The sequence below is a fragment of the Apodemus sylvaticus genome, chromosome 21 (genome assembly GCF_947179515.1).
Source record: "Apodemus sylvaticus chromosome 21, mApoSyl1.1, whole genome shotgun sequence".
In the NCBI taxonomy this organism is placed as follows: Eukaryota; Metazoa; Chordata; class Mammalia; order Rodentia; family Muridae; genus Apodemus; species Apodemus sylvaticus.
The window spans coordinates 51,516,786-51,544,732 of NC_067492.1; the positions used below are offsets into that span (position 1 = coordinate 51,516,786).

A 27,947-nucleotide genomic window follows, 5' to 3' on the forward strand; every position below is an offset into this window, starting at 1 on the left:
ATGAGAAAACACCCCACTCTGAAGAAAGAGTGCACTCTTAAAAATGTTGTGAAATTGTAGGCATTTTGTAATGGCCCTATAGGATCACCTGTGTACAGGTGTGGGCGCTTAGCCTGCCTACAGGAACTGGCGTATGGTGCAGCGCAGATAGCAGAATAAAAATGGACTCATTCATTTAAAATGTATTAAGGCAGGAAAATGCTGACTTACATAGAACACAATAGTTTTCCTTCACGTTGTTTATCCTGTATCTGCAGTGACATCCTGAGCCACACACCAGGTGTTCTGAGTCTTAATTGTCAACTTCGCCACCGTCCATCTGACGGGAAAGTCTCTGCTGAGGAAACACTGGGTCAGACTGTGGGCATGTGTGTGAGGAATTGCCTTGATTATTAATTGATGTGGGAAGGCTCGGCCACTGTGACCAATACCATCCCTGAGTAGGCCGTCCTGGGCTGCATAAGAATGCTAGCGAAGCGTCAGCCCGTGAGTGAGCCAGCCAGCGAGCCCTCCAAGGTCACGCTCCAGGCCCCTGTTTGGAGTCCCAGCTCTGCCTTTCCTTGGTGATGAATGGACTGTGACTGGAAGTCCGTGTAAGGTGCGATAAACCCTTTGCTCTATTAAGCTGCACCGAGCAAAGTATTTAATTGCGGCAAGAGAATGAAATTAGCATGCCGCAGGAGATAAACTAGGAGGAAGCCTCAATCACTGCATTCTGAAGCAGCTTTAATTCATAAAATTCGTAAAGTACACAAAAACCCCACCTGTGCTGGGCTGGGGGGCAGCGATGAGTAGTAAGGGGCTTAACTAATCCCAATTGTCTGATGGGGTGGGGGGGCATTGCATTTCGGAGCCCCCAGGGCAAGCCTGCAGGGTCACTCTAATCTGCTGCTGGTTTGCAGTGGTTAAAACCTTGCCCCCCTGGCAGATGCCGAGCCCCAGCCCCAGCTCCTTGAGGGCACACTTTAAAGCCTTGAAGCTGAACCCATTCGCTGATCAAATATTTATTTAGGTGCTACTACGTTTAAGGCCTAAAATCAGATACAGTGGATCTATATCTATATCACATGAGCCTTCCAAGACCTTGCTGTCTGATGAGGAGAAAGCCATCAGGAAACATGAAGTATTGGTGTTGGAGGGGACAAATAAGGACTGGTCCTTAAGCAAAGCCGGTGACAGTGTCTTGCAAGATAGAACAGCTTTACTGTATCATACCCAACCATGTTCTTTAATATTTCCTTAGGAGCATACAGTATATATCCACACAAAACCATCACAGAACCTTTATGATACTTTTCTTCGAAACTGACATGAACTGGAAGGAACCAATAGGGAAATAGACAAACTCTGCTACATCCATACAATGGAATATCATTCAATGATGATGATGATGAAGAAGAAGAAGAAGAAGAAGAAGAAGAAGAAGAGGAGGAGGAGGAGGAGGAGGAGGAGGAGAAGGAAGAGGAGGAGGAGGAGGAAGAGGAAGAGGAGGAGGAGGAGGAAGAGGAGGAGGAGAAGGAGGAAGGGGAAGGAGGAGGAGAAGGGAGGAGGAAGGAGGAGGAGAAGGAGGAGGAGAAGGAGGGGAGGAGGAGAAGGAGGAAGGGGAAGGAGGAGGAGGAGAAGGGAGGAGGAAGGAGGAGGAGAAGGAGGGGAGGAGGAGGAAGAGTTAGGTATCGGGCTATGAAAAGCTATGGATGATTCTTAGATACTTATCTCTAACCTAGAGAAGTATGAAGTTGCACACTGTATGTTGCAAACATGCAACTTCTAAACAGCAGATGCACACAATCCATGGATCACTGTGTCAGAGGCTGGGCAGAGTTACCCAGATGAAACCCGCTGATGCTTCGGGCCTGTAAACTTGTGTGTAATGTCTTCATGGTGAACACTAGACATTAAATATTTGTCAAAACACATAGCGCTTCATAGCATACGGAGTACAGTTTTGCAAATGCAGAAGACATTTGGAGTCTGAGAAGGCTAAGAGTAGAACAAGGGATTGAAAAGGAATCTGAATATATTGTGGATCTTTGCGATGAGCTCGCTCTCGGGGCGTGTGACCAAAGGCTGATCTCGGTAACTTTGGAGGTTGGTAGGGACTGTGGAGATGAAAGAGCTGTGAATAAGCACGGCTTTATCGTGGGCACAGTTGTTTCCCACTGGGTTTGATCAGCAATGCTCGCACTTCTATCATACAAGCCAGAATCGAACAATTCAGTAAATGGGTGACTTTTATTGGAATGGGAAAGAAACAATAACTGGTAGGGTCTAGAAATGACCTCTGTCATAATGATCAAAATTAGATCCATGCATAGTGTAGCAGCATACTGCGAGATCATAATATGTGGGAACAGTTAAATGTATGCATCTCGACACGGGCTGGTGTTAATTTCCTTTTCTTTGGAAGAAAATAGCCTCTGCTCAGCTCATGTCAGTGTAGAGCTTTACACAAAAAGGCCTTGAAGCGATGCTTTGCAAGAGCAGGCAGGCACATCGAGCGCTCTGATTTTGGTTTCTGCTATGTTTTCTTCAGTACAAAAGAATGAGAGTTACATAGAGACATACTGATTCTCAGACTCAGCCAGGAGCTGGACACAATGGCCATGGAGCATGCAGTACCAGAAACTCTTAAAATGCCAAGAAGTGAGGAGGAGATTGTGGGGACAAAGGAAATTTCCAGATGGAACATATCGACGAAAGCTGGATGATACTGAGAAAAAATAAACCCAACGTACCAAATAAATATCCACAAGTCTATACTCAAATAAACAGATGACTGAACAAATACATTAGTGGGGAAAGGACCGGGTTCCCATGCAGAAGAGTGTCACATTATTTGTGTGACTGTTCTCTAAGAAGACGAGGGTGACTCACTATCCAAGGGTGAGATGAGTGGATGTGGAAACCGGTAAGAGAAACTTTACAAAGAGGAAACCCGGCAAGCGCATGATCTCACCGTTTGAACCAGCTGACCAAGGTGAATGCCAACAATATGACAAGCTACACTGTCACCTGTATCACTGCTATGACGTCCTGGAGGCTGGCAGCTCGCTTATGTTCTTCAAACCCAAAACACATCTCCTTCCTGAAATTGTGAAGATATCAGCTAACCAGCAATTCTCACTGTTGTCAAGGTCATGAAAAATGAAGAGCCTAAGAGACTGCCATTGCTATGACACACGTAGAGAGATGGCTATTGAATGCAGTGAGGCGTTCTGAAGGGGATCCTGAGACAGAGGAATGGCAATTAGGAAAATTCAGGAAAACCAAATGAGATAGACAGGCTAGGCAACTGTGTGTCAGCACTGATTCATCAACATCACAGGTCAACTACATGGACGTAATGACCATATCTGGGTGTGCGCACAGGTCAACTACATGGACGTAATGACCATATCTGGGTGTGCGCACAGGTCAACTACATGGACGTAATGACCATATCTGGGTGTGCGCACAGGTCAACTACATGGACATAATGACCATATCTGGGTGTGCGGGTGTTTGGCCTCTCATTGTGTTAACATCACAGTATACTTGCTAACCTAAGGCTAATCTAAGGCTGGGTATAGTGAAGTACAGGAGCAGTCCTAGCACCATGGGGGAGGCGGAGGCTATCCTGGGCTACCCAGCAGTTCAAAGTCAGCCTGGATTAAGAGCATCAAGTAAATAAATAAATGCATGCATAAAAATGTGTTCTAAAATTAACGTTAAAGAAAAAGGAAACAGAGGACAAGTGGGTTGGCAAGTGACAGACAAAGCTTCCTGTGCAGAGTATAAGATAATCAAGGAGGAAAGTGAGAGCACCAACAGCAAGAGCCATGCGAAGCTCCTGGAAACAAAAGAGAACAGAAGATGGCGGTTGTAGGCGCAGGGAGTAGCCTCTCACACTGCAGTTGCTACTGTAGTTGCTTCCTTCTGTCCAAACAGGGAGACTGATACTGAATTTAAAAGTTTAACACCACTTATGGTAGTAGCCCCTTAAAAATTAGAATTGTGAATAATTTTTTCATAGTATTTATAAGGCCAACATAAGGAAAACTAAAACTTTGATGCAAGAAATCATAGTATAACTAACTAAATACATTCCATGTTCATGGATGAACATAATTAATGACTGCTTGTTGGGTCTTTCGCACCCAACCAGTGGACAGAAGCAGCTGACCCCTGCTGTTGAATTAGGGAAGGCTGAATGAAGCTGAGGGGGGAACCTGTAGGAGGACCAGCAGTCTCAATTAATCTGGACCCCCTGGGATCTCTCAAACCCTGGACCACCAAACAGGCAGCCTATACCAGTTGATATGAGGGCCCTAGCACACATACAGTAGAGGACTGCTGGGTCTGTGTTCATCCAGAGATGATGCACCTAACCCTCAAGAGACTGGGGGCCCCAGGGAGTTTAGAGGTCAGGTGGGGGTGGGGATAGGGACATCCAAGGGGAGACAGGAGGAGGGAAGTATGGGATATGGAACAGTAGGAGGGCACATAGTGGTTAGCAGGGTGGGGAATAAAATATGGAGTGTACAAAAATAATGTCAACCCAATAGGGGGCTTGGTTTTTTCCTGATCCTGTGATAAAATGCCCTGACAAAAGGAACGTAGAGGAGAAATGGCTCACTAGTCCACCTTACGGTCCACCACTATGGGAAAGTCAAGGCAGGAGGACATTGGAGCAGCTCAGCACATCTAACCGTTGAGAGCAGAGAGAGAACAAAGGCTTGTTTTCTAGTGCTCAGTCTCCTCTCTGTATTCACACAATCCAGGATCCCGAGCCTAGGGAGCAGCAGCGCCTACAGTGGGTACAGCTAGCACAGTAGAGGTAATTGGCCCCAGCCATGCCTATGTGCCAAGCTGATTTAGACAGTCCCTCATTAAGATTCTCTTCCAGATCCTAGATTGTCACATTGACAAAATTAGCCAGTACAATGTGTGAGTTCAAGGCAACCCCAATTAAAGTCCCAGCAATTTATTTTGTAAGTACCCAAAAACCGAGACTAGCATTTATAGGGAGAGGCAAAACAGCAGGAACAATGAACACATATTATAGAGGAATATATTGGAGGACTAATATTACCTGTCTGTGAAATCTACTATAGCATACGTACATAGTACATAGTGCTGATGAAAGACCAGACAAATAGATGGTTGGGACAGAACAAAGCCCAGAAATAAATGCACATAAAGTATTATCTGCTAATCTTTTGTAAAGAAGCAAAGATATTATTTTAAAGAATGTTAGAACAAATAAACACCTATGTGTGGGGGCAGGGAATCTAGACATAGGCAAAAAGTAACTCAAAATGGGTAATGCTCTAAGTGTAAAATGCAAAACTATAAAATTTTCCATGAGATTAAAACCTAGATGCCTTTGTGATTTGGAGGGAACAAAATGAAATAGTTGGTGAAAATGGACTTCATTAAAAATTTTAAATTACTTTTAAACTTTTTTTGGAGATTATAATAGTTTCTGCCCTCTGAAGCCTCCCATATACCCCTCATTGCTGTCTTTCAAGTTCATAACCTTTTTTATTAGTTGTTTTACTATCTCCTTAAATTCCTACATATAATCTGATATATATACATATTTATTTATTTATTTATTTACATATATATATTCAGTGCTGACCATTTGGTATTGGATAACCAGTTGGCGCGCTCTTCCCTGGGAAAGACTCTCCCACTCTCAGCATTCCTCGGTTATCTGTAGGTTTTTGTGCAGAACTGAGGCCTCCTCAGCTTCTCCCCTGACCTCCCTTCTCCCCTGACCTCCCTTCTCCCCTGACCTCCCTTCTCGGTTCAGATTAGCTTATCTATTGTCCTTGAACAGCTCCCGCTCATATCTCTGCTTGTTGAGACATGGGTGTGGCTTCTGACCTTCCTAGGAGACACAGTCCAGTAGCAAACCCCTGTTTCTCTGGCTCTAACAATCTTTCTGTCCCCTCCTCTTAAGCCTTAGGTATGGGAGTTGTGTTGTAGACTGTAGTTGTATCAAGGCTGCTGGGCTCTGCTACTCTGCATTTTGATTGGTTGTACTTCTTCGTAATGCAAAGAGAAGTTTTCTTGATGTGGATGAGGACTGTACTGAGGGTGTATTTATAAAGTCAGAGTGTAGTTAGGGATTATGTTTTTAGTAAAGCAGTGGTTGTAGGTTCTCTTCCAAGGTTCACTAGTCCTGAGAAGTTGGCTAGGTTTCCAGTAACAGGCACGATTTACCTCTTTTTCAGTGAGTCTTAGGTCCAATTAGAGAGCGGTTGGTTACTGACAGGCATTCGTGCCTCTAACCCTGGGACTACTGTGCCGTGCTAACTCTTGGTTATTAAAAATTAAAAATTCCCTAAAGAATACAATATCAAGAGAATGAGAAAAGAAGCCACAAACAGAGAAATAGTTGAAAAAGATCTATTCTGGTAGGCCTTCTTATTGATATATCCAAGATTTAGGAAAAAACTCTTAAAGGACAATGACAATAGTTGATTTTAAAATGCACCACAAACTAAGAGATACCTCATCAAAGAAGATACACAGTAAACAGGAATGAGAATACATACTTGATTTCTATGTTATCAAGGAACAATTAACATGGCAATAAAAAACATCTGGGCTGGAGAAGTGGCTCACATGTTAACAGCACTTGGGTACAATCATGAGAATCAGAGTTCCAATCCCAGAACCTAAGTAGCAGCTGTATGCATGTATGCATGTATGCATGTGTGCATATTTCCGAGGCAGGTGCAGATAGGAGGATCTCTGAGGCTTGCTTGCTCGAGCCTAGCTGAGAACGTGCAGGCCCTAGGTTCAGAGAGAGAGCCTGCCTCAAAGAAACAGAAGAGCAGCGGTACAACAGGAAGCCCTCTTCTGGCTCGAGTGTGCACACACAGGCATGAGCACTCCCGCACAGCTCATATCCGAGAGCATGGAGCAGCTGGTGCTCTCCTCCACGAAAATACAAAACAGCAAGGCGGAGTGGAAGATGGCTTGGCAATTATTTGGAAAACCAAACTATTGCTTCTGTATCATTTAGCAATTGTACTCTTTGGTATTAATCCAAAGGAATCAGAAACCTATCTCCATACGAAAACACAAAAACCCATGCAAATTCTTTATGGTAGCTTTATTTGCAACCACCAAAACCTGGAGAGAACTACATTGTCTTTCTACAGGTCAGTAGTAAACTGTGGTGCACACATATAACAGAACCAGTGGTGAAGAGCAGTGATAGAGTCTTGAGAACATACAAAGACATTTATACATATTACTAACTGAGGACAATCTGAAAAGTCTAGGTACCCTGCATGCATAACTAATTGATGTCTGGAGAAAACAAACATGGGGGTCAGTAAATGTATTAGTGAATTCCACAGGTTGTTGGAAGAGGGAGATATAAGGAATTGGAGCCCAGAGGCTATTTTAGGAAAGCAGAAATATTATATGTGATAGTATTATGAAGGATGCAAACATTGCACAGTAGACCAACCCATGGAGTGGTCACACGCTATGGACTTTGGGTCTCTCCCAAGCATCAGTTCTAACAAATGTGCAGCTCTAGTGAAGAGTGTGGGTTATTGCAGTGTATGTGCCTTGGCTTCATTTCCTGGTGCTATGTTTAAATGCTCCAACTGAGGCAACTTAAGAGAGAGAGAGTTTTCCCGAGATCACAGTTTCGGTGAGGGGTCGGGCGCCAGCTGGTCTCAGTGCATGCAGAGAGGAGTAAACATGCCAGTGCTCAGGCACGCACTCAGTTCCTGCTGACCAGGACTTACTCAGTTCAGGATCCCAGCCGGGGAATGGTGTCACCCACTGTGTGTAGGCCATCACACCTCAATCCATCTAATTAACACACCTCCAACATTTCCAGAGGCCGGTCCCCAAAGCACTTTTAGATTCTGTCAAGTTCACAGTCAACACTGATCATCATAGAAGCGATAGGGGAAATCTACGCATCATTCCCTCTTATCTGTGAACTTGAAAGAGAGAGAAAGAGAGAGAGAGACAGAGACAGAGACAGAGAGACAGAGACAGAGAGACAGAGACAAAGACAGAGAAATGGGAAAGGGGACCTCCCTCTCTCATCATTCACACCCACGGCCAACTTCTGTTCACTCCTGTCCACTCTCATCCACTCCCATGTCTCCTATTACTCCAAAGCCCCAGCCCTCTCACCCATACTAAATGTTCCCACCCACCCCAACACTCCTATTCCCCAACATTCCCACCCCCCAACACTCCCACCCCCCAACACTCCTATTCCCCAACATTCCCACCCCCCAACACTCCCACCCCCCAACACCTCCCTATGCCCAACACTCTCAAGCACACAGAACATTCCCACGCATGCCCATCACTCCACACACTTTAATCACTCTATAGTATAGAAAACTATACACTACTGACAGCTAACACACAACTTCTCAGTCGATGGAGGGATAAACTATTTCCATATACTGGGAGACTGAATATGGCAAAACTGTCATTCCCGGTATTTTATAGAGCCCATGCAATTCTGATAGCCTCTTTTTTCTTAGAACTTGACAAAGTGATTCTAATACTTCCATGAAGACAAAATGTGCTGTGATACAGCCAAGATACGATTGGCAAAGAATCAGATATGAGGGCCTATTCTATAGATAGAGAACTCCATTGTAGAATAGGAAGAATACAATTAAACCTGGTAGATATGCCAGGATAGCAGTGTGACACAAAGTCAGACCAACAAGCAGGTCAATGGAGTGGAAGGAAACAGGGGCAGAGAGACGCCTCGGCAGCTCAGAATGCGTACTGCCCGCCGGGAGGACCTGGGCTCAGTTCCTAACACAAGAACTGACTCTCTGCCTCCGGGGAATCACACCATCTTCTGTCTGCTCCAGCACTGCATGCACACATGCAAACCCACACTGGGGCATCATACACATGACTACAATAAGGTAAACCTCAGCAAAGGAGTCAGAATAAAGAACAGAAACAAAACTATCCCTATAACAGGTGCTTAATTTATAGAAGAGGTGTCCTCGAAAGGCTGTGCTTCCAGGCCAGCTACTGAGTTAAAGACATGTTAGCCATGAAACATTTGGTGCCAATGTGGGGGCTACCTTGATGGCAAAGAGAGATCTTTATTTTTACTATCGTGTGTGTGTGTGTGTGTGTGTGTGTGTGGTGACCCAGGAGGTAAGGCATGTGTGTGGATGTCAGAAGACAACTTTGCGGAGTCAGATCTATCTTTCATGTTTGCATGGATTCCAGAAATAACCTCAGCTCCTGCTGAGCCACTCGCCCTGGAAAAACTTACTTAGACAGACACAAAGAGCACTGACCCCCAAGGAAAAGTTAGATAAATTGGATACTTTAAAATTATGTCTTTCCAAGCAACAGACCACCTAGCATATACAAGACGGCCTAGCAAAAGCATGACATTTTAAACTCCGAGCCCCACAAAAGGCTCATAATTATTTTATACACAATATGGAGAGTAAGATTATAATTCACTTCCTTGCCAAACCTAGAGATGTAACAAGAACAGCATCGTGAAGGACAGGTGAGGATGGACACAAGGGGGTCTCCCCTAAATAGCTGGAAGGAAGCACAGTGGTACCTTGAAAATGCAGTTTGGTCTCACCTAGCTTGATGCTCATAGACCTAGCAAGTCCCCTTCCAAGTACCTGCTACCTGAAATGCATTTCCACTTTACACCAAGAGACACGGATACACATATTCCTAGCAACATTGTTCATAAGAGGCAAAAGAGAAAACAAAACAAAAAACAACCCTCCCCAAAAAACCCTGAACACAGGAACAATACAGACTAAATTCCATAGCTGTCTCTGTCTCCTCAGGATCCTGTTTCTCAGGATCCTGAAGGCGCCAAACCCTGAGGATGCCCAAATTCCCTTTTCTATCTAGCCAGTACTCTATTGCTATGAAGATTCACGATGACCATGGAAACTCTTATAAAGAAAACCATTTAATTGGAGCTTGCTTACAGATTTAGTTCATTATCAGCATGGCGGCTGCAGGCAGACATGGTGCTGGAGGACCTGAGAGTTCTTCCTTTAGATCCACAGGCAGGAGAAAGAAGAGAGAGTCACTGGGCCTGGCTTGGGCTTTTTAAAACCTCAAAGCACACCCCCAGTGACACACTTCCTCTCACACGGCCACACCTCCTAATAGTGCCACTTATTCCCTAGCAATCAAGCATTCAAACACACGAGCCTGTGGAGAGCGTTCTATTCAGACCACCGTACTCCACTCCCTGGTGTGCCCGTAGGTTTGTAGCCACACCGTGATACAGAGATGCATTCAGTCCAATTTCAAAAGTTCCCATAGTCTGCAACAGTCTCAACACTGTTTAAAAGTCCAAAAAGTCTCTTCCGAGACTCATGGCAGTCTCTTCAATGTAGCGTCCTATAAAATCAAAATTGAAAACCAGATCACATACTTCTAACATACGATGGCACAGGATATACATGACCATTCCAAAAAGGATAAACCCCATCTCAGCATCTCCACGTCTCATGCCAAAGCTCTCCTCAGCTCTCCAACTCCTGCAACACGTTTTGTTGCCTGCAACGCGCTTCTCTGTCGGACTGCTTGCATCTCTCCCTCTGGCATCTCCGCCATCTTGAGGCCTCCAAGGCAATCCAGGGCTCCCCTTCAGAGCGTCATGCAGAGGCCTCTCCAGGCTCGCATGCAGGGACACCTCTGATTGCCTGGCCTCGGTGGCTTTGCTCAGCCTCAGAGGGAGAGTCCACAACCTCTTTCTTCTGTCCTTGTCCGGAAAGCCAGAGCTATGTTCCCAAAGCTGTCAGGTTCTGCTGCTTGCTGGGCCTGGAAAATGGCCCTGTGTTCAATTACATCACCAGTTTTCTGTCTTCAATGTTTCCCTTCACTGCCTAAGCTATTCTTTAATTCCTTTCACAAGTCAGTCGCTTAGCTGGGTGGGTCCTGTACTGAGGGTACCACTCCCTTTATTCCATTGAGTATCAGGTTTTTTCTTTCCTGTTCCTGTCCTTGAGCACAGGACTTAGCTCCCTCTGCCCTCAGACTGTACATTTTGTATCTTTCCTTGCTCAGCTCCTTTTCAGTCTAGATATGCAGGAAAGATGGCACACCCTATAATTCCAATGACATAATTTAAAATCTCTTACGTATATGAGCATTTTGTCCTCACGTATGTGTGTGTTACCCATGTGCTCAGTGTATGTAGAGGTCAAAAGAGGCCACTCACCTAAGACTGGAGTTACAGGTGATTGCGAGCTGCCATGTGGGTGCTAGGAATCGAGCCTGAACACGTGAGTGTTCTTAACTACTGAGCCATCTCTCCATTCCCTTATAGAATATTTTAAAAGTAACCGAGCCACAATATGTGGTGATGTTTTAAAAATAAATAAAGAAAAGGCAGTATAATAATAAAAGGAGGGGTGTGATTCCTATGGAGGTCAGGACACTGCCTCTCTGTCTGTCTGGTCTGGCCTGTCTGTCTGTTAGAATCATATACCCCAAACCTACTGAGAGAAAAATCAGTGGGCGCTGAGCTCAGAAGGCACATTTGATGAATCAGTAGCCTGTGATGGTTCTGTTGCTCTCCTGAGGTAGGAGAAAGCTCTAGGGTGGGTTCCCAGGCCCTGCCTGCCGGATGAGTGGCTTGTCTCTGATGCAAATGTGTACACAGTGGGAGAATTTCAGGACGCTCTGTGTTCATTTCAACTCCACAATGTGTCTGCCTCACCTTAGCTCCAGGTGCCCAGGGTTCCAAGCCCCTCCTTCCTTAATGAAAGGACCTTCGGCTAGTTACCATGAAATTGTGCAGACTGAGAATCAGTCTTTCCCTTCCAAGCAGAATGCCCCATCACTCCTAAAAAGCCACAGCTCGCCGATAAGGAATGTCATATCTGAGTTCAGGGAAACTGAGTTACAGATGCGTTTCAAAGGAGAGACACCACACACATCTGTGAGTCCCCACATTACCCCACTGCCATTAAATTTTATTTGGAAACCAATGTAATTACTGTAATCTTTCTTCTTCCATGCATAGCACTTATCTTATTTTGAAAGCAACTCCCTGGAGAAACACTCATAAATCCTGCTGAAGTAATTATGAACTTAATGTTTGAGCTTTGCAGGCAGAGATGAAAATGTTACCCTTTTGTGACAAATCAGAGCCCAAACAAATCCCTAAAGACTGCAAAATTTCAGCTTGGGTTGATTTAATGGGACTATGGGGTGAGGGCGGGAGTAGGGAAGGAGGAGGAAAGTAGTAGAACCTTGGGAACCCAAAGGAAAATTAAATCTGTGGGCTCCGTGCGATTGGTCAGCCTACAGGTGTGTAACTTTTCTCTCCCTTTGGCTTTCTTTAGAACACCATTGCCAGGCGGCTCTGCCTGCAGCGCTCTACCCGGCCAGGCTGCTTCCCAGGAGGCCACAGATGGCAAAGGTCAGTCGGTGATCATTCCTCCACGGGCCTTCTCCTGTGCTTAATTGAGATACTGGTGACTGCAAGCAGTGTACCCAAGGTTATACAACAGGATGCTTTGATAAGTGTTCACATTACAAAGTGATTATTGTGATAAGGCTAATCAATGGCTTCACATAACTGTGTGTGTGTGTGTTAGATTTAGTAAGTATCCCCCCCCCATCCCCGGCCCTCTCCATGGTCTCATGTGTTTGAATGCTTGGCTTATAGAAAGTGGCATTATTAGGAGGTGTGGCCTTGTGGGAGGAAGTGTGTCACTGTGGGGGTGGGCTTTGAGGTCTTCTATGCTCAAGCAGTGTGACAGTTTCCTCCTTGCTGCCAGCATCAAAATGTAGACCTCTCAGCTCCTTCTCCAGCACCATGCCTGCCTACATGTTGCCATGGTTTTCCGCCATGATGATGATGGACTAACCTCTGAACTGTAAACCAGCTCCACTTCAATGTTTTCTTTATGAATTGCCTTGGTCATGGTGTCTTTTCACAGCGACAAAACCCTAACAGTGTGTGTATGTATGTGTTGGGTATGTGTTTCTGTTAGGTGTGTGTACACTGGGTATGTGTCCATGTGTATATGTGTATGTGTGTGTGTGTGTGTACATGTGTGTGGTGTGTGTTTGTGTGAATTTGTGTGTGGTATATGCATATGTATTCAATTGTATGTACATTTGCATGTGTGCACATGTGTATGGTGTATGTGTGTGGTATGTGCACAGCCAAAATGTATGCTCTGCTCAATCTCCTCTGCTGATGTATTTTATATCTGTGGGGCTCCCACGAGGGCTGGCTCTGAGAGACTGTGAGTGTGAGGAATACTGGGATACCTGTGGTTCAGTAGAGATGATTTGCAAGTGACAAACCCCCAGCAGCTCCTGGAAGACCTTCTGACCTCAGGGCAGGAAGCAGGAGCCAGGGTTCTCGCCTGTGCTCTAGGCCCTGGCTGCTCTGGGTTCTCGCCTCTGCTCCTTGTCCCTGACCTCCCTCAGCACCAGGATTCTGACCACCCAGGGTTCTGAGGAGACTCTGGGAGAATTAAGAGTTTGGGGTGGCCATCTAGCCTGGTAGAAGGAGCCAGAGGCTCACTCATTCTCTCTCCTGTCAGGCTGAGAGCCTTCTTGGCCCTGGGCTGTGCTGCCTTGGCTGTGACACAAGGCAGGTGAAATGGCTTTCTGGATTTTTAGTGTGTCGGCTGTTGAGTCATCTATTTCAGCGATGTGCTGCAAGTTTCCCCGTGGGTGTCTAGGCTCCCACAAAGATGTTATCATCTGTGGTTAGAATCCATGCTTTTGCATCAAGCTCTGCTCAAATGTAATGAGGGAAGAATCTGCCCATTCTACCATCTTCCCGCATCTTTCTCCTCTACTTCCAGGCTCCTGGCTGTGCCCCATGTGGTTTCCATTTGCCTGAGAAGGCAAGATCCCTCTCACAAGGGACTAACCATCCTCTACTCGAGATATATTGCTTATAAAAGAGACAGTTACTCTGAGATCTTCCCCCTTCCTCCATATTAGTTCTGGACTGGGCCTTCCAGTAGATCCAGGCGCTTACTGATAAAATTCTGAGCTCGGCCAGACATGCCGTGCTCAGATGAGACACCAAGGAATTACCTGCTTCTCAGTCCTGGTTGCCAGTCTCTCCTACTCTATTCTAGCCATTTGAAGTTAATTCTAGATGTTTTATAATACATTAAATAGTTACATTAAATATATTATATTAAATACTTTAATACATTAAGTAGTTTAATAATACATTAAGCCCTCACCTCCAGCTTTTCTACACAACTAAAGAATGATTTTCTTTATATAAAGGCCAAAATGATGCTGTGTGGGCTGGCTGTGCACAGGGTGCTTCCCTTGGCATCCTAGGGTCTTTTGTCTCCGCCCACAGGAGAGGAGTTGGGGCTAAAGAAGTCACTCCCATACTTTCATCCCTTGATCCTGAAAGTCACATTCCTTCCTCACATTCAGCGAGAGATCAGAGAGCTCAGACACGGATTCTCTGGCTGCTCAGCTATATCCTGGCAACAGCTGCACCCTGGAGAAGGGCACAGCTGCCTGTCCTGCCACCAAGTCTGACTTTGAGGAAGAAACAGAGATTGTCCTACACAATTGCCATCTCTCAGAGCTGAATCTCTAAAGGGGTTAATAATCACAAATGATCTTTGAGCACACCATGACATATCTGGTATTCTGCCCATTTGACGAGCTATTTAAAGTGGTAACGTGCTAAAGGGGAGAGCTGGGTGGTGGAGAGTTGCTGGGCAGCCTTGTGGGTATTTGCTGACTGATAGAAAGATTTTCAGTGTTTTCATCCAGTGGTGCTGATGCCCTCTTTTCCTAATAAAACTTGAATTTATGAGAAGAGTTTGAGATGGAGTTTCAGTGTTTCTCTACGGTTTGTTGATACGCAATAGTAGGAAAGATAGCCATTTTCATTGTGGTTGAAATCAGGCAAGATTTTGTCCCCTTTGCTTTAAAGAGAAAAAGTATTTAAAGCACACTGTGCAGCTTAAAGACAGGTTCAAACTCACATCGGTGAGTTAAGGAGTTTGCCTACACTGATTACAGCAGCAGTTCTCAGCCCGGGGTCGCCTAAGACCAGATACATAGCAGATATTTCATCATTATTCCTAACAGTAGCAAGTTTACAGTTATAAAGTAGCAACAAAAATAATATTATGGCTGGGGTCACCACAACATGAGGAACTGTACTAAGGGTCGCTGCGTTAGGAAGGCGGAGACCCACTTTACAGGAAGGCAAGTTGCCAGTGCCTCCGGCCTGAGTAGCACAAATCCCATTCCATTCGCGTGGCTGTTTGCAGCCTTTAGAAGACCAGCTAACCGCAGTGATGACCTGTGGTCTGATGTCTGCTGCACAGGTGGGGGGTGGGGGGATGGGCGGAGCTCCAAGAGCAGCTAACATGAGCAGCAGTCATCAAGCAGTACCACTGTGCAGTTTTTGTTTCCCATCTCTTTTTCAAGATCTTATGTAGACCTCCAACTATGGAACTAAAATTCTTCTGTTTCTGCCTCAGGCGTGTTGGGATTACGGGCATGCACCACTCTAGCGACTTGATGCAGTGTAGGGGACTCGACCCGGGGATTTCCGCATGCTAGGCAAGCACTCTACCAAGGGAGCCACACTGCCAGTCCAGAGTACTGCACGCTCTGCTGTTTCTCGCTGTCTCTGTGTGTGTGTCTCTCAGTGTATCTGCCTCTGTCTCTCTGTCTTTCTCTGTCTCTGTTTCTCTCTGTGTGTCTGGCATGTGTATGTCTAGATGGTGTGTACGTGTACCCCAGTGAATGTACACATGTGTGCAAGTACACGTGGGATTCACAGGTTAATGTCAGGTATTCTGCTCAGTCGCTCTCTACCTTGTGTTTTGAGACAGGGTCTCTCACTGTACCTAAAGCTCACTGACGGATCAAGGCGGGCTGGCTAGTCCTCCTCAGTGGGAGGGCTACAAGCATGTACTACTGTGCCAAGTTTTTTTTTTTTTTTTTTAGATTTTCTACTTATTTCACACGTACGTGTTTTTGCATGCATGTATGTCTGTGTACCATGTGCATGCAGTGCCTGCTGAAGTCAGAAGAAGGCATTGGGTCTTCTGGGACTAGAAGTATAGACATTTGTAAACCACCGTGTAGGTGCTGGGGATTGAGTCTGGGTCCTCTGGAAGAGCAGTCAGTGCTGCTAACCACTGAGCCATCTCCCTAGCCCACTAGACCCAACTTCCGTGTGGAATACGGGGAGCTACATTTTTATCCTTGTAAAAATCAGGCACTTTATCTGTTGAGGCATGTTGGCATGACCCTGAGATAGACTGTTCTCAATGTGATTTGTAATTCTCACAGGAGAAAGTTTCTCAGACTTTTTCATCACACCCTGTCAAGACTTCACTCCTTCCCATTCCATCTACACAGAGGTGTTTCCCCTCACATTAATGTTAATTTCTTCCCAATATTTGGTTCATGTGTGGCTCTTCTGACTGGGATCCTTGGAAAGCACATATGGTCTTTCATACTTTGTAGCTTTTGCTTCAAAGAACAAAATAGTAACCAATAAAAAAATGTTTTCTGGAACCCAGTAAACAAACAACCAATCATCTTTTTACTTATCTCTGCTATAATTGATTATATTAGCTTATGTCTTATCAAATAGTCTGTCCAACTGTCTGTCCATGATAAATCTGTGGTAGGATACATAAACAAGGTAGAGTAGCCTCTCTATCTCACACCTGCTGTTTCAGGAGATGTGATATGCACTGGGGGGGGTGTTATATGTATGAAAACACAACAACCTAGGGGGTTATGGTGTAGACAAGATGTGCTGGGATAGACTCTCAGCATAGAACACAATCCCAAGTCTGAAGCAGCCACCTAGAGCTTCTCTTAAACAGTCTTTACAAGGATAAGCATGTCTAGGATCCTTCTGGGGCTAGAGTGGAGTGGTACCCAGGAGGCAGGGGTAGGGGGGTGAAGGGAAGGAAACTCCCCTTCTCTGAGGAAGAGGGTGGGGCAATGGGGAGAGGGATTTGTAAGGGTGGGACTTGGAAGAGAGGGACTGTAATCGGGATTTAAAGTGAAATTAAAAAATAAATATTAAAAAAAGAATGGCTAGGAGAATATTGATACAAATCAAATGATGGGAGAGATGGCCTAGCTGTTAAGAGGACCAGGCTGTTCTCCTGGAAGACATGGGTTTGATTCGCAGCTAGCAGCTAAGAGGACTGGCTGTTATCCTAGAGATCTGTGTTTGATTCCCAGCACCTCCATGAGAGATGGCCTAGCAGTTAAGAGGACTGGCTATTCTCCTGGAATACCTGGGTTTGATTTCCAGCATGGTGGCTCACAACCATCTGCAACTCCAGTTCCATGGACCCAAAATCCAATCAAGGACATGTAAGGGTTACACATATGCAGACAAAATGCCTATATTCAGAGAATTAGAAAATGAAGAAAGGATCAGTGATGTTTAAGGGGGGAGATGCACGATACGCCTTACTATTTCAACAGCGTGTGTGTGCCATTTGTAATATCCCTTATTTCCTCTCCTCTTTGAATCCCATTTTAATCCTTCTGTGACACATTGTCCCCACTGAAAACAACCTCATAAAGCAGCAAGAACTAACAACAACATCTTGTAAGTCTTGTCTTGCCAACCTAGTCCTTTTCCCATGCAGGAAGATACTAATGCATAAACATGGGGACACTGCTCCTCGGTTTCCTGCCAGACTTGGGCTTCCTTACTGAAGCCCGAAGGGCTCTGAGGATGTGGCCCCAGTGTCAGACCATATTTCCTCTTCATTTTAGTCAATGCTATATTGTCTTCACTTGAAAATGTGCAAACACCATGTCAGCTTTTGCCTCGGGACCCTCACCTACTGTTCCTCCAGGAATGTAATTATCTGAGCTGTGCCTTCCCCCTCTCTGCTCCCCTTCATCTCTAATGTGAGCCTCCTGCAGTCAACAACTTGTAGAACCTGTCAGGAATCTTCAGTGTCTTGCACGCAGTTCAAAAGAAAGCAGACTCCCTCTGTGATAGTCCATCTCGATCGCCCATTTGATGGATCGACAGACACCTAGGAGATTAGGAGAGAACGCTCCTGTGTGTTTGTAAAGCCTTTCCAGCTTGCATGGGACAGAAACGCCTTCCTGGATTTAGTCAGCACCACAGTCAAGCTGAGGGCTTGGAGGAATGGAACGCAGAAGCCCTGGCTGAGGTCACCTCTCACTTCTGCTTCTTGATTGCCACGTGCTGACAGGCCTTGCTTCTTCATACATTTTGTCCCACGGGCCCAGAGCGATGGCAGAAGCCACCATGGAATGGAACTCTGAAGCAGGAGCCAAAATAAACCTTCCCCTGAGTTGATATTCTAAGGCCTTTAGTCTTACAACACATCCTACAACTGTCCACAGTGGCTATTGTTGTCTCTCTCATTTCCCACAATGATCCCCCCCCTCACCTTCTTCATTCATTTTAAGTTATTATTCTTTCATATGTTTCACCAGAAGGCAGTTTCCCCTCGTTCCTCCCCGCCATGTCCCCGCCCCGCCCCCATCTCATCCACGCCTCCTTCGTTTCTCTTCAGAAAAGGGCAGCCTCTACGGATGTCAAGCAAACATGACATACCAAGTTGCAGCAAAACTAGGCACCGCCTCTCCTATTAAAGCTGGACAAGGCAACACGATGATACTTTCTTACCACCCGGTGTAGCAGCCGCTGGAGTGGCAACACTGTAAACGAAATGACTGAGCAGCACAGGCCAAGTAGGTGTATGCGGTATCTCGGTTCTGAGTGGACTGAAGCTGGACAAAGCCCAAATATGCAACGTACGTACACATGGTTTGAATAAAAAGTTGGTACTAAACCTGGGGTTGTTGCTCTGAAGAACTTGACCCATTTTGTTGTTGTTGTTGGTGGTGGTGGTGGTGGTTTGAGGAATGTGGAAGACTTTGGAACTTGGGACCAGAAAATCTACTGAACGCTGTAAGCAGGTCCGATGGGTTGTTCTTGTGGGATGCTGAAAAAGTGGTACTGAGAGCACTGAGGGTGGGAAAGGCAGCACACGGAGCTTCAGAGGGAGCAAGAGTTCTATCAACAGCGCTACCGCTACCGAGGCCATTGTCTGTCGAGCAAGCTAACCGCATTCCGCCTGTGCTCTAAGACCTTGCCTGGAGCTAAAATAAAAGCTAGCAGACGGATCTCTTTGGTGGGAGAAGCTTCAAGACAGCGTAGCAGAGTCTGTGGAAAGAGAAGATTAGAGAAAATTAGAGAAGATTAGAGAAGGGAAGGGGAAGGGGAAGGGGAAGGGAAGGGAAGGGAAGGGAAGATGAGAAGAGAAGAGAAGAGAAGAGAAGAGAAGAGAAGAGAAGAGAAGAGAGAAGAGAAGAGAAGAGAGGGGGAGAGACATCACAGTCGGCAGCTGGCGGGAAGAGGCGTCTAAGCCCATGTGACGAGCAGAGAGCTTCAGGACTCGGTGTCTGTCCTGTGGGTCTTTTTATTTTTTATTTTATTTTTTGTCTTTGGTTCAGTCTTTCCTCACTAAGCCCCCACTCCTTCCTGCTGGAATGAGAATGTATATTCTATCCCATTGTATGTCGAAAGTATGCAAACTGCTTTTTATTTAACGGGGCCACTGTTAATAGAATGTTTGGACTTTCAACAGTGTTGCGATTGTTGAAAACTGTGGGGAGTTCCGAGCCGAGTAAACTAAATGCATTTTGTGTTGTGGGACTCCAGCGAGCACTTGGGGGCCAGACAGCCCCGTGTGATGGTTTGAACGAGAGATTCTTCCCTTAGGCCCTTGTGTCAACCCTTGGTCCGCAGCTGGTGGTACTGTTTAGAGGTGACTGAACCTGCAGGAGGACTCTGTCACCTGAGGATGCAAGGCCTCCCTGCACCTCCTACTTCCTGTCTGTTTCCCATGTGTGTAACAATGTAACCAAGCAAATCCTGCCCTCACAGAACACACCCCACACCCCAACATGGACTCTCCCTCTGGAACCACCAACCAAAATGAGTTTTCTTCCTTAAGTTGCTTTGGATACAGTATTTTTATTCTCACAACAGAAATGTAGCTAATTCATCAGACAGAAGATAATCATGGGACAGTCGCATTTATAGTAGGAATGCGATGGTGGTAAGCCCGGTCTGGGCAGAGAAGGAAAGGGAGCAGGTGCACTGCTGATTCTGCGAGGCTGCTGGGCCTGAGGAGTAGGAAAGACGTTTCGTTTCTCACTAAGGTGGGCGTCTTGTGGCTCCTGAGTGCTATTGCCTTTACGGTCAATAAGCCTTGGTATATTGTGCTGTTAGCGGCCATTTCTGAACCTTTGCTCCTAAGGTTGGGCACCAAGGTGAAGGTTGGATAGATGAGTCATGGTGTCCCCGAAGAGAGAGGCTTTGGTCACCAGTTTTCTAGTTGGGTCTCCCTCCCAGACATCGCTCTTGTCTAGCAGAGGTATCTGGGTAATAGTCCCTCTCTAAGGCCTTCTTCTGCCCCGATATCTAGAAACAGGCCAAGAGGAAGGCTTTCACAACCGTCGGCTCTGCACAGGGACAGCTCAGGAGGAAATCTGAGATCTACCCACCAGTCCTACAAAGGACACTTGGCTCCTCTCCATGACTGCACGCAAAAGTCCATCCATCAACCTTCAACGTGTTATTTCTGCCCACGAGCCACTCTTCCCCCACTGCATATCCATTGAGAGTGGGCCTGCCCTCCCTCCAACCATCTTCCCTGCACCATTACCTGGCAGGGTCAGAGTTCAGCACTTTCCTGATACAAACCCTTACGCGCGTCTGTTAGGGCGAGGGAGAAAGTTTCCCACTAAGCTTTGCAGGGGAGCCGGCACTGCTTCATGGGACTGCCCTGTTTGCTCCTCAGCCCCACAGAGACGAGCCTGTAGTGCAGGGTCTGGAAGCAGGCTGGGCTGCATGCAGACCTCTCCTCTAACATAGCTCCTCACTCTCAGGCCTCATCCCACTGTGAACTTGCCTGACGTGACTCCCCAGGGTGTGCAAGACAAAGAACAAATGACTTCAACTGGCCTCAAGAGTTCCACACTGGCATGGTGAGTGATCCAGCAGATCACAGGGAGTTTCTAACACTAGGAACTCATCGGTTTCTGGCTAATTTGCATGCTTTGTTGTGGGAAAAAAAAACAAAAAACAAAAAACCAAAACCCTACATGTCTTTTAAACTACCGAGGAAGAAAAAAAAAATTATAGCACTGGCCACCAATAAATGTGGGCAGAGTGATGGGCTCTTGGCCCAGCACTGAGGTCCCCACCGTGCTGCTGCTGACAGCTGTGGCAGACCCCTGCCAGCAGGCCCTGGACGAATCCCCAGATGGGCCTCCTGACTCAGAAACAGCAGTGTCCCTTCCAGGTATTGGGGATTCAGGTTTTCTGTTTCGGTTTCCCTGGTTTAAATTAGGAAATGGACAAATAAATAGTTAAATGTGTTTGCCGGAAAATATCCAAGCATATGACAACGATTTCCGAGTCCCCACAGAGCCTGGGCACAAGGGAGCCTTGGCAGCCGAGCCTGTCATTAAGAAGGTCACAAGATGGCATGTGTGACTGCGCACACTTTCCTGGTGAAGTCTAACACAGCCTAGGGGTGGCTGCAGTGGGTTTGCTGAGATTGTCAAGCTGACAATCTCTGGTGGACACAGCAGTGGCTTGGGTGTGTGAGCAGGTCAGAGGTCAGCTGTGCGAGCAGGTCAGAGGTCAGCCCCAGATGGAGGCTGAAGACAAGAAAAAGAAAGCGCTGTTCTTGGGTCTGTCTCTAATTCTAGCTCAAAACCATTTTGAGAATGTTCATGCATGGGTTTCCTACATTTTCTGTGGCTGATGTTAGCCACCATTAAAATACGGCAATAGCTCTTTTATTAAAGGCAGATAAATGAATCTTTTACTTACAATGTAAAATAAAAATGTTGAAAGAATATGACAATCAATTCCAGGACACTCTGATGAACTTTACAACTGTTTACATTTTGCTTTATCAGAACTTCTAAAATCCAATTTTTTTTATTACATTTTACTTATTGGGAGGGGTATGTGCATGGTACGCATGTCAAGGCCAGGGGTCAGCATTCAGGAGTTTATTCTCCTGCTGTGTGGGTCTCGGGATCCAGCTCAGGCTGTCAGGCTCATCAGAAGCGCCTTGGCCAGCTGGTCTCGCCTGCCTGAACGTCTACATGCTGATTCATGCCCAGGGCTCTTTCTCGCACGATCAGGAGTAAGTTGAAGTATACTTTCACATGCATGCATGTATGTGTTGTCTGGAGGTCAGAATGCTTTCATGTATAACCATGTTCTATTGTAACCTAAGACTTTACCAATCATAGTGTAGTGTGTACCTCACAAACATACTACTGATGCTCAATTCTTAGAAATCCACCATCTGCCCCAATGATGGACAAATGTCTAAGACAGTGATGCCTGGTAGACTTGAAAACCCCGATGAAAAATCTGGTCTTCAGAAAAATCTTCAGAAGGACTTGTAACTCCCGAGTGGCCGACATTTTGAATCCTGACAGGGTGTTCATGGAGAACAGGTTAAGTGTTAACTCACTGCTGATGCTCCATGTAAATTTCTCTCCTCTGGGTCTCCAGAGGACAAAAGGACAGACAATCCTCCCAAAAAGATAGCACTTTGTCTTCATCTCCCAATGGGACTTTTTTTTTTCTTATGAGCCTTCATTTAGAGGAATTTAAAGTTTCAAGGAAATCAGGTAGGAGATGGATGGCCGACTGCCTGGTGGAAACTAAATGACAAATATCACTGGCACTTGTACCAGGACAGATGCCAGTAGGTGAACTAAATGATTAAAACTGAAGAGTGGGAAAATCCTTCCAAACTGGAGTGTCCCGACACAGCCATGCTTATAAGTCTATACCTGCCTTCTTGACAATCTTCAGTTGAAACCAAGTGTGTGTAGTTTTGAGGGGCAGCAGAGTGGTTAAGGACCCAGTTTCTGAAGGCAGAGTTTGTTGGAGGTTATCGAGGTGGTCTCCTCAACAATACATCCCCACTTGGTTCTAGTTCTACACCTAAGATGCACAGAGGTGGACAGAGGCTAGTATATTAGGGTAATGGCAAACATCTTTAATTAAAAAGCGAAGGTCATGATGCTTTCTTTTGTCAACTGTGAACTTGCAAGGAAAAATGAGTAGCCAGCTTATTCCAGAAGATAAATGCCTATGGTTCTCCTTAGCAAAGTCTGAAGAAAACGAGGCCTTCTGTGGATTACAGCCATGGCTGATGGTTGTGTAACTCAGTATGCCTGCTGAAAACCACTCAGAGGTATGGTAAAGTGGGTCAGTGCAGAGTGTGGAAACTATAAGCCACACCTGAACGTCTCAGAAGGTTCAGGGACAGTGCTGCCTTGATATGTCAGCACAGTTCCATGTTCCTTCTGGTTCTACAAGGAGGAAATGACGACACGGTGTCCCAGACGTATGTCCCAGACATGAAAATGCCCTCCTCAAAGCTCCTGACGCTTCACTGTGAATTTAAATGCCAGCCTCAATGTTGCCTCTTACTAATATGTCGGTCAAGGGCTGATGGGAAACAAAGGCTGCTTGTGTAGTGTGGGAGTTGTATGACTAAGACGTTTCATCCTGATCCCCTCTTCTTCTGTACACAGGACGACTCCCTGATATAACAAGCCCCTCCCGGGACAGCCCACTGAACATCAAACACAAAGTGGTATGTGCTTACTTCCTAAGAATCTTTGACTAGTGCCTGTAAGAGAATGAATATTGTACATTATTCATAAAGAAGGCAAACAAAGGGGATGAGTTCTGAAAATGAATATTCATCAAACAGTTATTTCTGGGTATTATGTGTGTGTCTTCCTATCAGGGGATGCACAGGTAGCCAAGGTTACCAACTGTAAGCAGCTGGCCAGGTTGAGGCTTTATCACTAACCTTACTTTGTCTCCTTTCCATGGGTGGCAATAATCACACATAAGTTTGTCTCTGATTATAAATTCCCAAACAATGAAAAGACTGTGTGAGCTTGGGACTTTAATGCAAGTTTGAGACTGTTTGAGACTACCGGAACTTTTGAAGTTGGAATGAGCAAGTCTATGGGAGACAAGGCATGGAAGGTGGTGGTTTGAATAGGTCTGGACCCCATAGCATAGACTTAGGTGTTTTGAATGCTTGGCCCATAGGGAGTAGCACTATTAAGAGGTGTGGCCTTGTGGGAGTAGAAGTGGCCTTGTTGGAAGAAGGGTGCCACTGTGGGGGAGGGCTTTGAGACCCTGTCCTGACTGCCTGGAAGCCAGTCTAAATACAGAGATCTCAGCTCCTTCTCCAGCACAGTATCTGCCTGTATGCTGCCATGATTCCTGCTATGATCATAGTGGTCTGAACCTCTGAACTTGTAAGCCCATTAAATGTTTACCTTTATAAGAGTTGCTTTGGTCATGGTATCTCTTCATAACAATGGAAACCCTAACTAAGTCAGAACTTGGTACCAGGGACTGGGGTATTGCTTTGAAAGGCCAGACCATATTTTTTTTTTAAATTTAATTTAATTTCATTTAATTTTTTTATTTTGTGAGGATTGTGGATTTGGGGACTTTGGATTTGGAAAACCATGGAGTGCTTTAAGTGGGGCTAGTAGGAATTGAAGACATTGGTTTGGGGGGGGTTTGAACTCTGGAGATCATTCTTAAGATGTTTGGGTACAGAATGCTGCTGCTTTTTGTCCTTGTCCAAAGAGTCTGCCAAAGGCTAAGATAAAGATATTAATTGCATTGATAAAGAAAGTCTCAAAAAAAAAAAAGGTCTGGCATAGACTTTGGCCTCCAGATTACTCTCATGAAAAGCTTTTATCAAGCATAGCAAGCTTAGAAAGGAAAAATACAAAATGTTAGAGTTCAAAGAGTAAAGGGGCACCAGGAAGTGGAATGAAGCTAAATCCTGCGTTCAAGGACATTGAATGGCATTGAGGGAGTGGTGACCTCAGGGTAAGGTCCCAAGCTAAATTTAAGCATTTGCAGTTTTATGAGGGAGAGTTATATCATGTTAGGCATTATTATGTCCTGGTTGTTGTTTTCATTTGGACATAAGGAGATATGATTGTGTGTCAAATTGACAACGGTTGGATTGTGATGGTTGTTCTCATTTTTCAACTTGATTAAGATTGATAATGGGAAGTAGGTCCAGGCATGGTGCTACTCACTTTTAATCCCAGGAGACAGAGGTAAGCGGATCTCTGAATTCAAGGCTAGCCTTGTACAGAGCAAGTTCCAGATTGATCTAGCATTGGAGGGGAATATAAGGACAGAGGAAAAAAAGGAGGGAGGTGATTGGAGAAGGGATGGAGAGAAGAAGGTTTATGGGACATATGGGGAGGGGGCATCCGGGAAAGGGGAAATCATTTGGAATGTAAACAAAGAATATAGAAAATAAAAATATTAAAAAAAAAAGAAAAGCATTAAGTTCAGGCCTGGTGGTACACACCTCTAGTCCCAGTGTTCAGGAGACTGAGCCATGCAGATCTGTGAGTTCAAGGTCAATCTACAGAGCAAGTTCCAGGATTTAGGCAGTGAGGGAGTTGGGAAACCGAAAGCTGGTGATAATAGAATAGAACAAGAAGGCCATGTCCCAGCTCCAACAAGCAGTAGAACTCAGCAGCTTCAGCTATGTGGCTCTGGCTTTACAGGCGAAAATAGAAGGGACTACTGGACAACTGACACTGGTTAGCTGTAGCTAAGAAATTAGTGGTGATTAAGAAGAGACCAGCATCACTGAGATGAAATCTCCTAGAAAGTGTTTTCTGAGAGCACAAAGAACCTGTGTTCCAGAGATAGCCAAGGTTGTAACTCAAGGTGCAACTGAACTTGGTAATGTGTAAGAGTAACCCAGACGGTACTGGTTTTGAAGGCATGAAGGAGTCATGGAGAACAGCTGAAACTTGGCACTGTGAGAGGCCAGGGAAGGCCATTGGTGTGAAGGTGCAGCCTCAGTTGCAGTGATGGCTAGGACTGAAGGAGTCATGCAAAGAAGTTGAGGCTTGGCACCATGAAGAGAGGCTATTGATGAAGGAAGCCTAGTTGCAGTGGAATATTCCAGCAAATTGGAAATGCCAGTACCATGTTGGTGGTCACCAAGAATAGCAGCAGCAGTGGAGTGGAGTCAACTAGACCCTGGAGAGCAACAGAGGGCAGAGCTGGAGAAGTGACCCTAGCCTTTTGGAGGAGCCCGGAAGATCACGTGTGTATCCCAGACATTGGAACAAGAAGCTGTAACACTGAAGTTGCCTTGAAGACACCAAGATGTTTGAGACACCAGAGCAGTGGGATACCTGCTGAGGAAAGCTGTTAACAGGGAGTGGAACCAACCAAAGGGATTTGTGCTGCAGTCAACAAAGATAAAGGGAATTGGAGATCTGAAGCATTCTTTGACATCAGACATGGAGTTTGGAGTTTGACCAGTTGGTTTTCAGTCTTGCTTTGGTCCAGTATTTTCTCACCATGACATTTTGGAATGTTAATTCGTATCCTGTGATATTGGAGGTATGTGATCTGCCTTTTGCCAGTTAAGATTCATCTGCTGGATGAATCTCAGCAGACTTTAAACTTTGGGGTTCTAACATTGTTGAGACTATCTATTATAGACTATGGGGACTTTTGAAGTTGAACTAAATGCATTTTGTGTTACTCCATGGCTAGGTATGGCTCCCATAGACTCTTGTGTTTGAAGAAGCCGATGGGAGCCTGTGGTGGTTTGAACTTGCTTGGTTCAGGGAGTGGCACTAGTAGGAGGCACGGCCTTGTTGGAGGAAGTGAGTCACTGTGGGGGTGGGCTTTGAGACCCTCCTCCTAGCTGCCTGGAAGCCAGTGTTTTCTGGTCGCCTTCAGATCAAGATGCAGAACTCTCAGCTCCTCCTGCACCTGCCTGGATGCTGCCATGCTCCCACCTTGACGATAATGGACTGAACCTCTGGACCTGTGAGCCAGCCCCTATTAAATGTTTGCCTTTCTAAGAATTGTTTTGGTCATGGTGTCTCTTCTCAGCAATGGAAACCCTAAGACAATGGGAAATTCTTTCTCTTTCTCTGAGGTAACCAAAATTACATTTTAGTTACACTCCTTACGAAAATCAATATGTTTTTTTATATACATACCATATGTTCGTACCTACATGTGTGGCCAGTATATTGACCAGATTATACTGGATCTTACCCTCTTTAATCTGTCTTTATATATCAATTTTTTTTTTTTTGGTTTTTTGAGACAGGGTTTCTCTGTGTAGCCCTGGCTGTCCTGGAACTCACTCTGTAGACCAGGCTGGCCTCGAACTCAGAAATCCACCTGCTTCTGCCTCCAATATATATCAATATTTTTATGGGCACCTTTCATTTTTAATAAACATAGCCATTTGTTATTTTAGGTAGTGGACACATCCTTCTGACTGGTTACATCACAATTTAAAAATATCCTGTATCTGCAAGCACTTAGTATTTTTTCATTTTCTGTTTCTTATTCTTTTTCTTTATTGTTTTATTTTAGATATTAAGAGTTTTCTATTTGTAATTATTATAAACTTTTATGATAACTAAAAGTTAAGTGCATTTATGCAATGGTAAATTTGCCTTAGTGCATTCCCAGAAGTGAAATTCTTAGGTTGGAAATGAAGCACAGTTTGATTTTTTCCACAGCTAAGTTCCTTCTCCTGGATTAGCCTCAGTGCTTCTTTTCCTATAATCTCAGACCTGCTTTAAACCGGGCCTAGTGATACATGCTGTGATCCCAGCACTCAAGGATAGCCCAAGTCAGGAGGGTCATAAGTTCGAAGCTAACCTGAGGAGCATAGTGAGTGTGGGTTCCCCCCCAAAGTGTTAATGAAGATAATTATAACCTTAATATTTTCCACTTTGATAGATGGAGATACTTGCACTTTCTTTAATTTTCTTTGATATTTCCCCTCATGTTTATTAGTTTCATGGGTGTTTTATAACAG

The 27,947-nt window shown here is 45.2% G+C and overlaps 1 protein-coding gene across 1 annotated transcript in view; it reads left to right on the plus strand.

Annotated features, from left to right (window-relative positions):
* C21H4orf51 (chromosome 21 C4orf51 homolog) overlaps nucleotides 1-27,947 on the plus strand; it is a 36,837-nt gene that overhangs the window by 1,101 nt on the left and 7,789 nt on the right. Inside the window, exons 2-3 of the mRNA XM_052166630.1 lie at nucleotides 12,345-12,421; nucleotides 23,617-23,678. Of these exons, the coding sequence (XP_052022590.1) occupies nucleotides 12,345-12,421; nucleotides 23,617-23,678 (139 nt within the window). The remainder of the gene's footprint in view (nucleotides 1-12,344; nucleotides 12,422-23,616; nucleotides 23,679-27,947) is intronic.